The 17,607-nt window shown below is 47.6% G+C and overlaps 1 protein-coding gene across 3 annotated transcripts in view; it reads left to right on the top strand.

The window, feature by feature from the left end:
• EHMT1 (euchromatic histone lysine methyltransferase 1) overlaps nucleotides 1-17,607 on the top strand; it is a 121,576-nt gene that overhangs the window by 15,171 nt on the left and 88,798 nt on the right. The window contains exon 1 of one of the 3 annotated variants that reach the window (XM_037399675.1): nucleotides 5,516-5,594. The exons of 1 other annotated variant lie outside the window; for it this stretch is intronic. Coding sequence is in view for 1 of the 2 variants with exons in the window: in XM_037399670.1 (XP_037255567.1) it covers nucleotides 6,141-6,185 (45 nt within the window). In the remaining variant the exon portion in view is untranslated. Of the gene's footprint in view, nucleotides 1-5,515; nucleotides 5,595-6,045; nucleotides 6,186-17,607 lie in introns of those variants that run through there. One more of the 3 variants, XM_037399670.1, reaches the window with a different exon arrangement.

Below are 17,607 nucleotides of genomic sequence, written 5' to 3'. Positions count from 1 at the left end.
TTGTCAGCGTGGTTTTTAATCCCATGCCAGTAGGATATTAAACATCTGTACAGCAAATATGACTACTGCAAGTGGCTTGCTTTTCTTAGCTACCTCTCAGAGACTTCTGGAAGTAGTTGGCAGACCGAAGGTTGAAAGCCACTGGTGTAGGTGACAGGAAGACCAGGCACAGAGGGACAGTTTTTGGTAAATGAAAGAAGGACCCCTTTAAACAGTGTTCTTTTCTCTTGAGAGACAAATCTGTTAGTCAGGTCCTCGTGACCAGTGCAGGGCAAAATGAATCCATGTGCGTGTCAAGTACGAGGATCTTCTGAGCTCTTCCGAAGTTCTGCAGTGCTAAAACTGGTGCTGCAGGCAGCACGATGCAGCACACACAAGCCACCGTGGATTGATTTTGAACAGTGGGTTGCAATCACACAGAAGTCTGCTGTTTGCTATGCTCCCACTCGCCACACTCCAGCAGGTAATGTTTACAATTGGGGACTCTGCACACATCTTTGGTGTAGTGTCTCCATGCTGAAAGTGCTAGAAGGGACAAAGGAAAGTCCCTGTATCTGTCTGCTTTGAGGATTATTTTCTAAAGCATCCATATTCATTGCAACCACGTGGGCTGTTCTGACAAGCCCTGGAAGGTGCACTGAGATCCCATTAAGAGCCTAATTTTGTCTGCTCTGCCCAATAAACTTCTGGAATTTAACCTACGTTGGATTTGTCTGGTGGGAGGTACTCTGACCACATCTCCTTCTGCAAAGGCAACCTGCCAGACGTGCAAGCAGGGATTTACTTTGCCTTTACAGAAATGTCTGTCCCTAATTCTGCCTCTCTGCACCGAAGTCAGCTGTGAGGTCCCACACTGCAGTGGCACGTTCGTGCTGGGCATGAGATGATGGCTCATGAAGAGGGCAATGCCTTGGCTGGTCCTGGGGCTCCTGACAAGAAGTAGACATGGGGCTAAGCTGCTGTAATTTCTAAATTATCATTCTGCCCACCGAAAGTATTGAAGATGGCAGTTCCCTGCTCTAAGGGAGGTCTCTTGGTCCATTTTACATTCTTGCTATCTCCTTGATAACATCCTCGGTGGGGTCGTGGAGCCCTTTTGTTCTCTGCTCTAGTTTCTAGCATTTGTTGCTCTAGCAACACTTTCAGACCCAAAGCAGCGGGATCCTGGTGCTAACACACGCTCCGTTTTAAAAGAAGGAAGCAGAGCACAACAGGTGATCACCGGCTTTTGTATGGAATGGTCGTGCCTTGAGGTCTGAAGGAGGAACGGCAGGTTGCGATATCTCCTCGTCTTGCAGCTGGCATTGTTTTCATTGTAGAAGATGAGAAATAGTCTTGTGTTACTGCCGCATTTACAGTTTGTGACGGTGCTGTATTATTTTCCTTTTCCAGAGTATGCCAACGCAGGTTAGGCTGAGGCTGTGTATCCATCGAAGCCAGGCCCAGAGCTGGCAGCAGGATTGCTTTCCTTTGTGGGGAAATAAATAACTATCTCAGTGGTCAGCACCTCCAGCGGTTTTGCAGGCTCCCCTTTAGAGCTGTGCAAAAGGAGTAAGGACTAGACTGTCCTTCCAGTGTGGATGCGCAGACCTGCTATTTATCTGGATCTTTGGAGGGGGAGAGGAAAGAGCACTATATTTTATACCAGAAAAATGCAGGTGGTGTGTGAAAATAATTCTGGTAGGCTGCAAAACTCAGGAGTCCGCTGTTGCTCTGGAGTGCGGTTTGTGGGATCCTGTCAGCTGCTTTGGCATTTTGTGGCTTTACTATAAATGGCAATAGTGATGCAGTGTTATGTGTTAACACAATTTTTTTCTCCCAAGCGCTCTTCCATGCTTTGCCACGATGTTGCAGACTAGACTGACAGTGTAAAAGCCACCTGTAGATGCTTTGTGGGTAAGAAGTGGAGAAATCCTTTTCAGATTTCGGGCATACATTCCCACAGCTTCCTGCTGTCCCAGCCACTGATGAAATGAAGAACCGAGTGCGCTGCGTGTTGCTAGAGGAGGAAACCTCAGTAGACTCCTCCACAAGAAGTCTGACCCAACTGGCGAGTGCAGTTGAAGTAATTCGTTACCTGCTGCCTTTCACCTGACCTTCTTTCCCAGACCTCTGAAAGATGGTGAAGACTGAGGATGTGTCCTCAGATGCCTGCGTTTTGTAGCAAATGGAGTGAGTACCAGTCATGGGGTTGATCCTGCTTCCAGTGGGTCACCCCTTTTTGTTTAGGTATCAGGCTCAAAATCTCAGGTTTTTTTCAAGCTAGTGTGATTGGAGATGCTTAGTCTGCAGTATTTGGTCATCGTTATACAAATATGTTCCTTCCTGGGACCAGTGGGCATGTCAAACGAAGCAAGATGCCTCTGTGCTCTGTTCTTTGGGAGCTGCTGGTGGGACGGTCCCAAGTCACGCCACCTTCTTCTCTGATGTCTCTGGCATTGCCTAGAGCCCTGGCAGCCTGCCTAGGTGGGTCACAGCTACACTGCAGCATGGTGGCGGGGCTGCCCCAAGCTTGATGAATCTGGGACACTTCTGCAGCATAAGCAGAAAGCTTCACGGGCTCCAGGGGTCTTGGATTTACGATGCTTGTGCAACTTGTTGGTACGTTGTTTACCCCCTCCTGTGCCAGCAGGTTAGCACCCGATGCAGAGGATGCAGCATCCTGTAGGCCGCCGCCTACCTCCTCTAGCAGCAGAAGCAGAATTATTTATTAAGTGTTGCTCTGTTCTTTTGGTACTTTTAGATTGTTTCTGTGACTTGTGCAAGAACCCATGGGTAAACAGTGAAGGTACCAGAGTTTCTAGGTTCTGCAGTACTAGATAGAAGGTTGCCGATGCTCTAGGCTTGTGTTCCAGCTGCGTGATCTCCTGCAAATTACATAGGCAGTTCTTACCTCTTTTCATACAAATGAGTCTTTAAAGGCAGTCTGCACTGAGAGCATAAAATGCCTACAGGAGTTTTCGGCAAGGCTGGTTTTCTTCTCTGTTGTCTGTTGCACAGTGTTGGCACCACTGGATTTAATAGCATCACCTCTGGGTCACTCCGAAACGTGGAAGAGGAGCCTTTGGCTCCCATACTTGTATCATGTTTAGTCCATGAAAGAGCAAAGAAGTGCATTTCCTAGGATGAAATGATTAATTGTATAGCCAGGGTATAGAGGTCACAGCAGGGATATTAGAAAGATGCCATCAGTTTGCTGTCACGGTGATGTTAAACAGGCTCTTGCTGCTATTTCCGAGGCTCCCAGGGTACAGTGAGGTGGGTCACAGGGAGCCAGCCAGGAACGGTGATGTGCGTTTGGAAGGCTGCCCCGCTCTGCTTCTTCCCTACAAGTGACTGTTTGAAGGAGAAGGGGTTTGCTTCCTCCTCTCTCATCTTCTTCGTCCAGCTGCAGCTCTCATGCTGCTCGTGACAAGTGAGTGTCAGAGGTGGATTTCACCACGACATGTACTCTCTCTTCTGCGGTATATTAGCAGTACGCCACCGTACCGTTCTGCAGGAACCTCTCTGTCCTAGCTGCTTTTTCAGCCAGGTTGAAGGCTGGGTGGGTTTTTAAATGATGATATTTTAAAATTTGAGAACAGCTTTGATTTATTGACCTGCTGCCTCTATGAATCGAGCTGTCTGGGCTGGCATCTGGAGATAAGAGGCTGTCGAGTAATTGCTTATTATTGACCGATTGCCAGCTTGGGCTGTTTGCTTGAAGAAGAATCAATAGCAGTCAATCTTCAAAGTCTAAACTCTCAGGGAGTATGACTGGTTTCCAAATTGGGAATGACAGGTCAGGATAACTCCATATCTGATATCCCAACTTCGTGTTTGAGTGTAATCCTGCAATGGAGGAGGAAGCGCAGGACATGATCTTCCTGCATCAAGGCTTTCACGTCTGCCTGCTCTGCAGTCTGGGATTTTTCTTCGCGGGGATTTTCAGGGACAGATTCTGCCCTGGCTCCAGACCTTCCTCTGAGAAGTTGGAGCAGCCTCAGCACTACCTGAGATACGTGGGAGGCCAGGGCAGGATGAGTGCAGGCATCGTTCATTAAGTCCCCAAGGGGTAGAGCTGGGAGGGGTGGACGAGCAGCCTCTGCTATGACACATCCAAACCAACCAGTTTGGATGCTTTATAAATAAAACAATGCGTCTATTTTAATGCATGGTAACAGAGATTTCCTTTCTGTGAGTGATTCTATTTAGGTGACAACAGAACAAAATATCCAGTGTCACCATACGTTTTATCATTCCTTATGGAGACTTGTCGCTATGGTGAGCGTTCATTTTAAAAAGCAGACATAGCCCTTATTTAACACTATCATGACATGTTGCCTTTTTTGTAGATTCACGTGTAGGGCTCACAACATAAAAGGGGCTTCATGGCATCAAAGGCATTCAAGACTTTTTTTCCTTTTTTTTTTTTTTTTTTTTATAAATGTTTAGATCTTTGTAGTGGCTGGGGTGAAGGCTGGCGACTGGATTTGCGAAGCAATCTCACACCTTTGGCTGTAGCCCACTCTGGATTTTCCCCAGCGCTCCAGGGATGCTGCAGGGTCTCTGTCCTAGACTCAAGCAGGGTTTAAAACTTGAAATAAGAGCCTTTTGTGGGGGAGGGGGAGGCTTGAATCTCTATCAGCTACAAAGAGCAATTAAGCAACAGGACATAAAATAGATAAATGGGAAGGGGAACGGCAGTAACCCTGGTAATATGGGAAGATGAAAATGGAGGAATCTGCTTCTAAAGCATAAATATTTGTCCTTAATTTTGGAGCTTTGTTTTCACCAGGAAAACTGGGATTTGAGGTGCACCGTGTGGGGTGAGGGAGGAACACCTCACGAGGAGCAGTTTGATCTACAGTGGTTGAGGAGGGAATGGACAAGATTACTGGAACAGCCTTGTTTAGATACTGGATTTGTTGTCTACTAGCAAATCCTCATTTGCATGGGTCCTTAATCTGTGGAGTTAAATGTGTCTCAGGATCTGTTACCTACTGTGATGCAGAGTTGGGAACTAGGTTTTTAAAGCTGTTCCTTTTTATTTGAACGTTCCCCCTCCCCTCCCCCCCACCCCCCAAATTACCTCCCTGATTATTTATTTTTTTAAAAAAAGCAAAGATGAGCCAACGAGTGACACAAAGGAAAAATCTGCCGGTGAGAAGGAGCTATTTTTGACTTAGGATTCGGTGGGTGAACTGTCCACCAGCTTGTAGAGAAAAGTCAAGATCAGACATTTAAAACGTGTGTCGCAGGGAAGCCACTAGCCCCCCCCCTTCCTGACAGGGCACATGAACGTGAAATCTGTAAACCTCGTTGGAGGTGGAGGGTTGGGCAGGGATCCTCTCTGGAGCCCTGGGAAGGGATCAGCCCTTATTTTTGGGGGGCTGTGTAACTTTGCCTGTAGTCCTGAAATGGCATTTCCTCATGTCTGCAGCAGCCCTCATTTCATGAAATGGATGCAACTGCTGAAAAAAGATCTCGCGTGAGCATGCTCACTGGAAGATTAATCCTTTAGAGGGAGTTGGAGAGTTAAGCTACTGTAATTTCTCTGCAGTTGGCTGCAGTAAACAACTGCTCTAAAGACACGAGGAAAAAAATTGACGGAGGTATATGGGATTAATGTACATATCTTTTTGTGTTTCTACTTTAAGGTTGAGGGTTTGCTAAAGGTTTTTTGTCTAAGAGCTGGGGAAGAGGGATCTGTGTAATGATTTTATGGGTGACCTTCATGTTGTGGTTTCTGTTTTTTCCTCCAGGCCAAAGCAATCCTATTTCCGTGCAAGGCCACGCTGAGGCACGGGCTGGCTTTCTAGAGCTGGGGTAGAGCACCAGGGTGGCTTTGTGTTGAGTTAAATGGTTGTACGAGGGTACGAGGCGAGGCCTGCTGCACGTTGAGCTGTGTTGGCAGAAGGGAGCTGAAAACACCTAGTCCTGTTTGGTTGTGATCAGAACCCAGCGGGGCTCGAGATCTCGTGCTTCTGTTGGGAAAGAAAATGTGTCAAGGGATTAGCTTTGATTGCCTACAGAATAATAGTCTTTTTCTTTTTATTATTTATTTTGCTCCCCCTCCTCCCCATGCCTGAGGAGCTGCAAACCTGTGTCAGATGGGGGAAGAAAAATAATCGTTGAGCTCTTTGGCTTTGCTTTAAAGGATGATCGCTTTTCGCATGTTGAGGAGCGAATGCCTTGCCAGCGAGGTAAGTGTTGCAGGCACACGGGTTGCATCAAGGTGGAACCCAGCTCCTTCCTTCCCAAGCGCTGCTTTCCGGGTGCATCCTGGAGGAAGGAAAACCTCTCCTGGCTCCTAGAGAGTGAGCAGTGTTTTGTCTGCTCGCCTCCAGAAAGTGTGGGTGAAGGAGGATGTGATTTACCACCCTTGATGCTTTCTATCCGCTTCCTCCAAATACTTACAGCACAGGCGATGGAGGGCCGGCCTGGGGGCTCCCAGGACATCCTGCAGGAATACCTGGGTGGCTTGATTTTTCTCGGGCTGCTTCAGCGCAGTGCTTGAGCTGGGAGAAGCAGTGCTCACTAACCACAGCTTGCATCTCTACCTCTTAAAAACATCTAGCTGATCCCTCTAAATGATGAGGAACTGAAGGTGAACTGCCAGCAAAATGTGCCTGGCTTGGGGGGGTGGGGGGGTGTGGTGTGGGTAAGGGCATCGTTTTGAGTGTTCCTAACTGGAATAAATCGCCCCCCTCGAACTCGAGTTGTTAGAGGTTGTCCGCAGCAAGTCACCAGGGCAGTGTGGGATGGGAAGAAGGGTACACCCTTCCTCCTTTCCAGGGAGTGAAGAAAATAATAGGTGCAACTCAGCCTTTGCCACTGAAAACTCATTGCGTGGCTGTGGTAGCAGCCCTGATGTTACCCGGTATTACTTTTATGTCCAGCCGCATGTATTGGAAAGTGGCTTCGTATTTCCTTGGAGTGGTGTGAAGAAGGGAATAATAATTCAATAATTTTGCAAATGTCAGTGGTTCCCACTAGATTCGTCCTGTGGTAGCTGTCAGCTTACATGTGACACACAGGTGGATGCTAATGCTGTCGGATGAGTTCAGAAGGGCAATTCTATTACAGACTTGGCTGAGCTCGAGGTGCTGCGTATTTGAAAAAGAAAAAAATTCTGCCACCCCAATGTTGAGGATTTTCACTTAGTCCCTCCTTTTCCCCTCCTTTCCAGAAGCTCTGGCTAGCACAGATTGTCTGTTCTGTGGACGGTTTTAGGGAACATTGGTGGCTGTGTGCGTAGGGGGAATAATTAGCTACCAAATGCAAATAGATTGTTTCTTGCTGTTTCAAAATCATTGTAATTTCTATTGAGGGTGGGTTAATTATATCTTTGTTTTGATGGGTGTAAGGAAAATGATAGAGATATAGCAATATAAATCTATATAAGGAGGAACGTTGTTTTCAGAATACTGTTTTGGAAATTGTGAGAACAAAGACTTGTCTCTTGGAGGACCGTGGTTCTGTCGGGATTCAGCGGTGTTGCGTGTTTCTCAGTGGTGGATGAGTGTTTTCTGTTTCAGATTTTTCTCTTATGCCAGCGACACATCTGCCACCACGACAAGGAGTTTGTAGTACAGAGGAAAACTATCAAGTTCTGGTGAAAGTGCATTTGGTTGAAGGGCTGGGACATAGCTTTTTGAAAAGCCAAGGTGAAAGCAAGAAAGTGAAAATAGCCCTTAGAATTTATGATCAGAGTGTAACAAAAATACATCTTTAACCAAAAGTGTGTAAGCAGGGGGCTGCTTTACCGGTACAGTACCCAGAGGTCCCTTGGCACCAGGACTGGTTCGTAGGCTGAAATGAGGTGCTTGTCCCTGGTCATCACTGTCTTTCCCTCTTGCAGTGGGCCACTTTAGGGAGCCTGGGTCCATCAGCTCATTCTTTATCGCAGCCTCACCAGGAAAGGGAATTGGGTTCATCTCTGAAACGGTTTGGACTGGCTGGAAACTTTTTCCTTCAGTCTCCAGTACCAGGGTGGGCATCTCTGGCACCAGAAAACAGGGGAAAGGCTCAGCAAAAGGACAAAGGTGATGCTGTTTCCTCAGTGCCATGCCTTTTGGCTCGAAGCCAGGGAGCAAAGCCCTCCTACTCTTCCTGTTTTAGAGTAAAATGGGGAAAACGAGCCGTTTGCAGTGGCTGAGGAGAGCCCCTAGCACGGAGCGCTGTGCTTCAGCCTTACCACACCTTGGGCGGCTGGAGACTTTGTGCCTCCGGGTCGGAGCAGCTTTTGCAGAGCCTCAGCCCACAGCTGCTTCCCTCCTGCGCAGGGCTCTTCGGTGCTGAGAAGACGTTCAGCTCCTCTCCAGCAAGCTCTGGAACTGCTGAGTCTGAAAGGGAAAAAAAATAATAGCTACAACCAAGTTTAATTTGGTCGGTTTAAAATTTGTGGGTCTGTTGGTTCTTGGGCTCTGCCAGAGGAGCTCTGCAGCTCCCTGCCAAGGTGTTCTCATGGAGTGGGCACGCCCGTGCAACCCCCCCAACCCTTTGGTATGGTTAAACGTTGGTTCTTCATTCAACCTGGGCTGAAATGGGGGCAGTGCCTGTTGTGGGGCAGGTGGTGAGCCCCAGCAGCCGAGGGGATGGGGCACATCAGCGCCGGCTGTAGGAGCAGCAGCCTACAGGGAATGGGGCTGTCGGTGGGGAGGCAACAGCCAGTGCTCAGGCTGGTGTCATCTGGGGGGAGCAGAGGTGTCATCCCACCCGAAAACCTTCCCCCGGGTGTTTCACTCCTGTATCCTGCCCGTCAGCACACTGGGGCTGTGCACACTGTGGTGGTGCAGGGAATGCAGCGCAGGGGACTCCTGATGCTCTTACCAAGATGAGTAACTCGAGTTTTTCAGGAGGCTTCATTGCCTGAATTTGCAGGCTCCTGTCTTTAGGTTTCTGTGAGAAAACCTGCCTGTATGGCCAGTTTTGTCTCTTCCTCCATCAGCATAACTTGGTGCAGTGGAGGAACTGAAACCTGAATGTGGGACTTGCTCACATCTTTGGTATTGTAGCAGCCAAGGACTGCATTCAAAACAGAAAGAACAAAATGGAACTGAATCTTACAGGTCTATCTAAAGAAACCTTATGCAAACCTGGCAATCACAGGGAAAGTTACTGCGCTGGGTAATGCATTGCATCAAGGTCCTGGTCTTTAATAATCAAATACTGACCACTTCAAAGCCCAGTGTTTTTGCATCTCACCCTTCTAACTGCTTCAGCCAACCTTTAGTCAATTGGCAATGACTTGAAAACCAGACATTATGATATAAGCCTTGTAATTATTTGCTGTGATGAATCCTCTTTCTGCTGTGAAGCTGTGTGGAAGGGTTTTCTGTAATGCGCAGCATTTCTCCACCTTCATGCCTTACTGAGGCTCGCTTCAGAGGAGAAGTTTTATCTCCTGCTCTCCAGCCTTCCTGGGCATTTTGGAATCCGGCTTACGGCTGCATTTCAGCTTCTTTAACACCCTGAACCAGCTCCTTGCTGCTGCAGCCTCCTTCGTGCCCTTTCGCAGCGCTCTCCCTCTGCCCCGAGCCCTCCGGCTGGGCTGCCAGCTCTTCGCAGGTCCTGGGGAAAGCAGGGAAGGGTCTTGTGGCATCTCCCCGGCGGCTCCCATGGGATCTGCTCCAGGGGCGCTGGTGGAGCTCTGTTTTGGGAGGGGACCGGAGCAAGCCTGAAAGCAGCAGCTGGCAAAGAGGACTCCCTACCCCCCTTCTTCCTGAGGATTAATAAGTGAAGTTATGGACATAGGGGAAGGAGCTGCATTTTTTAACCTGGTTGTGAAATTAGTAGAATAACTACCTTTCCGGTGGTGGATGAGGCTTAATGAATTGATCAGTGTGGAGGAGGACGTAACATTTGGGCTTCTGAGTGTTAGAAAAGCAATGCACTGCAGTATGTTATGCTTGGGAAAATACGGTCTGTGGTGAAAGGGAAGATGGAAGAAAAATCCTGCTTTAAAGACCTGCCTCCACCTGCAGGGAAAGATGGAATTAAACAGACCAGGGAGAGAGCAGAAATGGAGGAGACAGGGCTGTGGGCATAGCAGCCAGAGGAGGAGAGGACCAGGAGGGATGGATGGATGGGGCTGTGCTGGAGGAGGAGGCTGCTTTTGAAGGTGGTGGTGAAGTGACTTGGTAGCTCCTGAAAAAAAAAAAAAAAAAGAAAAGGGAAGGCAATGAACTGCAGGTGATTCTTCAAGCGCCATCTAGTCCGTGACCTACTTGCTGCCACAGTGATTTGCAGTTCGAGAAGCAAACAGAAGACATGGCTGTTCCCCGTGGGAAGGGCAGCGGTGCCGGTATGTGCGGGAGCTTTTTCTAGTGGTGCTTTCTCCAGCTGCTGCAACGTGGCTGTGCCTGGGCACCTGGAGTTTGTAGAGCCACTGCTGGAGAAAGCAAAGGGAGCAGCTTGGAGCCATGCATTTCCCTCTGGTGTCACAGCAGTGGGGGGGGGCCGGGGCCGGATCCTGGAACCAGGCTCAGATTTATGAGCTGGCATAAACACGTGGGCTCCTTGATGCACGAGCGAGCTCCGTCCCCAGGAGGGGTGCGGGGCACTACGTAACTGGCCTGTCTGGGGACATGGCTTGCCAGGACATGATACGAACAGTAGGAATTATTCATCCCTAACCTTCTTAATAATCCACTGCAAACTAAGAGCCTGCTTCTGCTCCTTCAGGAGGCCCCACTAACTGATCATTCTTAATCTCATCTTATTTTCCAGATCATCAATTTGATTTCTCAGTACTTTTACAGTCAGTGTTCCTGGGAATCTGTGCCTCCATCAATTACCTCTCTTTCTTTTTCAAGGCTGTAGCAACCTTGAACCACAGTTTCCATACTATTTTTATAACTCACACTGCTTATTAGAGGAGTCCTTCAGAAATAACTGTACAGTTCCTACCAAGATATCCCAAAATTTTCTCAGTAAATAGTAACTCCGTCTCTTGCCAATATGAACTTGAAGGCTCTCCTTTTCCTCTTACTCACTTCTCCCACTGGGGTTTGGGATTTAAATGTCTTACCTTTAATTTAATTGCTAAATGGAGGTATACATGCATGTCACGGTGTATCAGATACTCCTTTAACCATATTAATCATGGTGCTGAGCATCACGTGCTACAGGCTGGTGTCAAATAGTGGCGTTGGTAAGACAGTCGCTCTTCTGCTTTGCATTCATCAGCAAGCATTAGCATATAACCTTCCTTTGTTTGCTTTTGAAACTGGTTCTGATAACTTCTGCAGTGGCTGAAATCCAGATAAATTCATTAATCTCAACGGACTCAATGTGGATTTACTGGGGGCAGAGCCCTGGATGGGAAGAGGACCCTAAAAAGCGGTGACCTGATGTTGTCAGTGCCCAGTGCTGTAGCTGTGCTTGCTCCTGTGGCACCTTTCCCACTCGGACTGGGGCTGCTTCAGGCTTACCTCTGTACAAAATGAGATTGGCAAGTGGCCTTTGTGACTTTTTTTTGGGGTGTTCTAAGTTGCTATATTAAAAAATTAAAACAGTGGCTCCAAGAGTGTCTGAAATGACCGTCTTCCTCCTGCTGATGGCATGTAGTGAGTTAGCAGTCCAAGGTTATTTAACTCCAAAACTTCTGCACTTGCCTTGCAGACTCCATCCAAGAATATCTTTTCTTCGGAAAGAAAAATGAAAAAAAGTCCTCTGTTTTTCATAAGTTGTGAATTGTGTTCTTGTCTAAGCTGATTATTTTATTTATTCCAATAATCCTCTCTTCTAGAATAAAGGAAAATTAATTGTCTTCCTATTTCCGTAATGATTTGCCCTTCAGACAGTTGCCAGGCAAAGTGCTTAAAACCTGAAATGAAAAGATGGTGAATGTTTAAGATCACTGAGCTACTGTAGGAACATGTTTGTATTTTAATAGGGTGGTATTCAAGTAGTCCCAAAGAGTGCTATTTGCTCAGTGTTCTGTAGGATTATGAAGTTGGGTTTTTTTTTGCTTCTGCATATGAAAATGGGGTCAAGCCTGCTGTGGTAGATAGTGCAAGTCTTAATGTAGGATTTTGCTAGCAATATGGACTGCCTGCAGTTGAAGCCTTAAAATTATCCGGCATTAATGGGGAGCGTTGTCCTTGGGCTTTGTGGTGTGTGTTTGCTGGAAGGTGGCTTTGCTGCATTTCAGTGCCTGGAGACGGGCAAGGACTGACTGACTTACAGGTGTGATGGGACAAGGTTTTCCCTGCAAGAGCTTTTCAGTGGCACCTGCCTGGCCCTTGGTTATTTTTAACTTTGTCTTTGGCTGAAAAAAAAAAAGTTACCTGATTAATTTGGGAAAATGCTGGAATGCTTCCTTAAAAGGCTCAAAAGTGATGTACGATCCGGTGATGACTCTCAGAGCTAAATTAGAGCTTTTGTGGGTGCGTTGGTTGAGGAAGGGAGTTTCATATTTTATCAGCTAACACATTTATTTTTTGATACCAGACTAGGCGTTGAGGGCTCCTGACTAACCGGGCACGCTGGCGAAGCTGGTGTGGACGCAGCGGCACAGCTCCGGATTTAGACCAGCACCAGGGGCCTGGTGAACCTGCCTGCCCTCTGCTTCGCTTCCCAGTTTTATTGCCATGAACTTTGAGAACTGGGGATGGCCGTGCTTCCAGTGGGGGTTTAGACTGAGGGTGTGCAAAGAGAAAAAAGCACAATGTATTAAAAACAAGAGTCTTGCATGATGAGAAGGGTTTGATGCCCAGTCATCCAGGTCCCCATAAGCATTGCACGTCCAGGTGTGGGCTCCCAGGTGCAGGGAAAAGGTGCTGGCACCAGACCTGGATGTGGCCCTGACTCATTCCTCATCTCACAGCGTGACCGGAGGCACTGCAGACAGTTTCAATGCTGTGTTTCAACACAAGAAACCACATGGCAATAAATTCCTCATACCTGTCGTATGTTCCTTCTCCCCTTACATGAAATTGCTCCAAAGGAGCAGAGTGCAATCCATCGTGGAAGAGAGAAGGGTGGGGGTTAATTCATTTTCATGATCTTTCCGTAGCACTTGGTCCAGCTAATAGTGATTTGTCTTACTTGGCTGCTGCAGTAATCCCGTGAGGGACCCACTGGGAGAAGGCTCGGCACAGAGCCCGTGGCCCCCAGGTATTTCCATGAGCTGAAGAGTATGTGTGATCCCACCTGTTGCGTTTACAGCCAGAGGTTTGTGCTGCCATCTCAAGGAGAAGAAGAATGGAGGTATCTCAATACCACCCAACCCCAGGAGACTGCTGTACCTGGGTGGGATAGCAGCCCATTGCCCAAATGGCCCTTAGCACGAGGGAGCGAGGGGGGCTCTCGCTTGGGTAGAGTGAGCTTAGGGGACATAAAACCAGGTGTGTGAATGTCCACCTCGGGTCTCACCTGGTAGTGCTGGGCATACAACAATCTTTTTTGTTAAACATTGTAAACCTGGCAGGGGAATTAATTAAAGTGAGTCCTGACAGCCTTTGGTTTTGCCAAGGACTGATTTCAGATCGCTCTCCCTGCTTTTCATAGGCGAGATCTCCCTCCTCCCTGTTCAGAAGTCCTGGGGTGGTGTAGGTGTAGGCTGCGACACAAATCCGCCCAGTGGTGTTTGTTCTGTAGCTGGTCTGCATTGCTATTGCTGCTGTCGGTACACTTGGCTTATTGCACGTAGCATGGAAGAAGATATCCCAGACAGAGAACACTCAGGTGGCCACCTCCTGTCTGTGAAAGTTGCTCTTGATTTCATTTTTTTAGGCTCAGTCTCTTAAGTTGCAGATGGAGCTGTATTTCCAGGTAGTACAAACCCATACAGTTCATTGAAGTACGTGAAAATACTCCTAATTTACAGCAGTTACGGTCTTGACCTGTAGGCATAAGCTACGTAGGTATGATGTGGAGGGAAAAGCCTGAATTTTATCAGTCACACAGAGGCTTGCTTGCATAAAAGAGCTCTATGCTGGCTGGCATGGTTGTCAGAAGGGCTTTTGAAACAGCAAAGGTTGTGAAATAGTGGCAGGGAACAAGAGGACAGGAGCTGGGCAGAGCAGCGTGCTACCCTTCCTGTAGCACAGCAGAGACTGGGAGCGTGGGTGGTGATGGCTGTATTTTGTAAGGCACCTTCCTCATGCTCCAGGCGTTCCGTGTGCTAGGCAGTGACCTATGAGCCTTTTTCAAATGAGAGGAGTTTTATAGACATAGTCTTTTCTCCTGATCTTTTGACGGCTCTGCAGGAGTAACTGTTTGTTAGCTGGGGGCTGTTACTAGTCCCGTGAGACAATACTGCTTTTGAAAATTAATAATATTTTTTTTTTAGTCACCACCACTATTCTGTTCATCTTGTCCTTTTGCCTCCTGTTCCCCAGGGGAGTTTTTGCCCTTCCTGGATCTCATCCTGATTCCTGCTTGCGAAAACAAATCCCAGGTTGCTGATGAAATCAGTTGTCTGATGAGCTGCATCATCTATGATTGTGCAGGGAGGGAAGGAACTGGTGCCCTGCCAGAATAGCAGTGCATTAATACTGTGCTCTGGCTAAGGGCATCCAATCTTCCTTTCTGTGTATCCTCTGTGTAGCTGAAGTAAGAGGAGTTTATCATACTTGGGTCCTCGAGAGTATTACCTCTTGGCTGTGTGGTTAGGACTAACTATTGCACAGCATCAACAGCCTTTCCTTCCTCTCCCCTCCCGGCACCTCAGTTCTGTGTTACACATGCACAAGAGATGGGCTGAAGGGGCAAACAGATCTCCATCGTGAGCGATGAGCCTGTCAATGAACGTTTTCATGCCAGCAGTATCACTGTATGTTCTGGTCTTTCACCCTCTGGAGCTCACAGACAAGGAAATGATGAGAAGCAGGTGATGGGAGATGTTACCTGCTGGGGCTGCCTGCTCAGCTGCTCCTGCTGAGCAGCTCCCCCGGGGAAACACCTCTGTGTCCTGCATTTTGGAGGGCACAACTCGTTTCGACTGTCCTTGCTGCGGAGCAGCCTGGGCTGACTCGTTTTTCTATTGGGCACCTTGGTGATGAGCTGGCGTGCCCAAGGTGGTCGCCCCAAAGGCATCGCTGGGTCCTGTGTGACCTTCAGGTTGCAGAGGGATTCACGATGAACATGCATCTAGTAGGCTGCATCTGTGTAAAAAAAACAAAAAAAAACAAAAAAAAAAGTGGCTTGTTCCTCTTTTTTTTTCCTAAGATCAGTAGAATTGTTGGCTTGGAATGTTTTGGTCTGCTTTTTGGTGGTTGTGGTTTGCTTTGTCTCCATGCACCTACAATGTCACGGCGCCACGCACAAGTGTTCGTAAAATCGGAGCCATCTGGGTGGCCTGGGGCTGAGGCTGGGGAGGAGGGGGAGGCATGGCTTCCAGGAGTCTGGTTAAAAATCAAACTGCTGGATTTGGAGTGACAGCTCAGCAGTAGCTGCTTGTCTCTGTTTACTTTTCCTTGGGATTTGGAAGCTCGCACAGGCCCTGTGCGCTGCGGCGTGGACGGACACGTGGGTTTGCGTGGGGTTCGTTCTGCCCGTGGAATCGGGCTGGGGCACATCTGCGGGGTTGCGCCTCGGCACGGTGGGCTTCTCACTCTTCCCACAGAGCTCTTGTCTGAAGAGACACCAACAGACGTTTGCTATTGATTCTTTGTCTGGAGAGAGAAGTAGAGTGTTTTATATATATATATTTATATATATTTTTATCTCTCTCTCTCTATAAAATTAAGCGAGTATATGTGTGTGTGTGTGTCTATATTTTAATACATGAGATTAACCCAACAAACTTCCCTCTTTCTGAGTCACCGCTGCGTTTTGAAGCAGGTGGAAGACTTGCCATGGCTGAGAAGATGGTTGTTAGACCTTTTTGAGGTTTCCAAGGCTCAGAAAAAAAAAATGAGGAATGGATGATTTAGATCTGTAACAACAAGAACAAAAAAACCCCAAACAAAAAAATCTTTATCACGTTTCAGATCTTACACACACACACACACACACCCCACTTCCAAATGTGCTTTTTAAAGAGTTACAAATGCTTGTTGGCATAGAAACTACAGAATCTGAGTGAAGCATGCAAATGTAAAAGGAGCCATTCTGCCTGAGCAACATGGACTGAGTCTCTGCAAAGCTGGCTGAAATCTTTTACGAGGCAAAGAAAATTGTCCAGATGTTGCTCGAATTATAATGGCACTAAATATTTAGGTTTCTCAATTTGCACTGAAATCCAAAAAAGCTTGCAATGTAGTGAATCAGATCCATTACCAGTGGGCTTTCTTTTCTTATGAAAGAATTTGTAGTCCAAAAATATTACTAAAATCTGTTTGGCTCTGAGTAGTGCCAAATCCTCATTAAAACATGTGGATATTTCTGTGGTTTAATCTGTTAGAAATGCATTGGGGATCCAGTTATGTTAAATTAAGCAACAATATTGGCCTGGATGTTGTTTGAAATATTAAATGTGGCAGTCGGAACACCAAGCAAAATGTTTGCACATTTTAATCACTTGATGAGTAATTTTTTAAAAATTTTATTCTGAGGAATGATCGAGAGTGGTTAAAAACCCTCCCTGCTCTGCTCCGTTTGCCTCCTTCCCCCCGCCAGGCTCCTGGAGCATCCCGGTTCCTTGCCTCCCCTTGCAGCGGTGGGCTCTGGGAGGATGCTGCTGCCTCTGAGGATGCTCCTGGCCACCTCCCGTGGTGCGGAGCCCATGGATGTGCCGGTGTAGGCCTCCGAAATCCTTGATGGGAATCTAAAAAGCCAGCACAGCCCAGCAGAGGTATGCACCATGCCAGGCTTTCCTTGAAAGGTTTTTACTGCCGATTCTTCGCTCCGTTGGGGTTTCCTAAAGATTGCCTTGGACAAAATGCCTCTAAACTTAGATGGCTGAGCGGCACGTAGCAGCAGGTTGTCTCCTGGATAGTTTATCCCAGGTGCTGGAGGGTCCGGCAGCATGATGCTGTGCTCTGCACCGGGCTGTGCTGAGGATGTTGCTGTTGGGGGGCTCCCCTGCACCTCTCCCCCCGGCAGGTGAGGCCATGGGTTGCAAAGGCACTTCGTCTTGCCCAGTATTTAATTTCATTTTCTCTTTTTTGCGTTTGTTTTGGTTTTGGTTTTTTTTTTCCCCCAGTTAATTGCCTCATGGGGAGGCAGGCCCCCTTTTTTCTGCTTTAAGTGCAGCTGTGCCAAGGAAGGGCTGCGCTGGTGCGAGTGGTGCGGAGGATGGCCAAAGGAGCCATGAAGCACTGCTCGGGCTGTAGTGCCCAGGCACGCACTGGTAATGTATAGCACGTAAAAAACACCACTGCTGGGTAGGTTTGTAATGGGCTACGGGTCCGTGTGTCTTTGGTTTTAAATTTGACACATTGCAAAAATAGTTTTGTATTGCTGCCTTGCTCCTTGTTTGAGGTAAAATGAGAATAATCGGGTCTATTAGCAGGTTTTTTTCTACAGCCTTTTGTTTTGGGGCTTTTTTTGTTGCATGGCAGCTTGTGTTGTATTAAAATGAGCACCTAGCTGGAAAGTGGTACAAAGCAGGATCGGATTGCCAGTACCTGTGTGTGACTTGATAGCATTCACACCTCTTTGTTGTCGGACACAAAAAGGGCAGTGTGGAAGCCTAGTAGGCTCAAAATTCAACCATGCTTTACTCTTTCTGTT

This window comes from Falco rusticolus, chromosome 9 (assembly GCF_015220075.1).
Source record: "Falco rusticolus isolate bFalRus1 chromosome 9, bFalRus1.pri, whole genome shotgun sequence".
NCBI lineage: Eukaryota > Metazoa > Chordata > Aves > Falconiformes > Falconidae > Falco > Falco rusticolus.
Note: the sequence above shows the minus strand (reverse complement) of the source record. Positions and strands in the feature narration are given on the sequence as shown.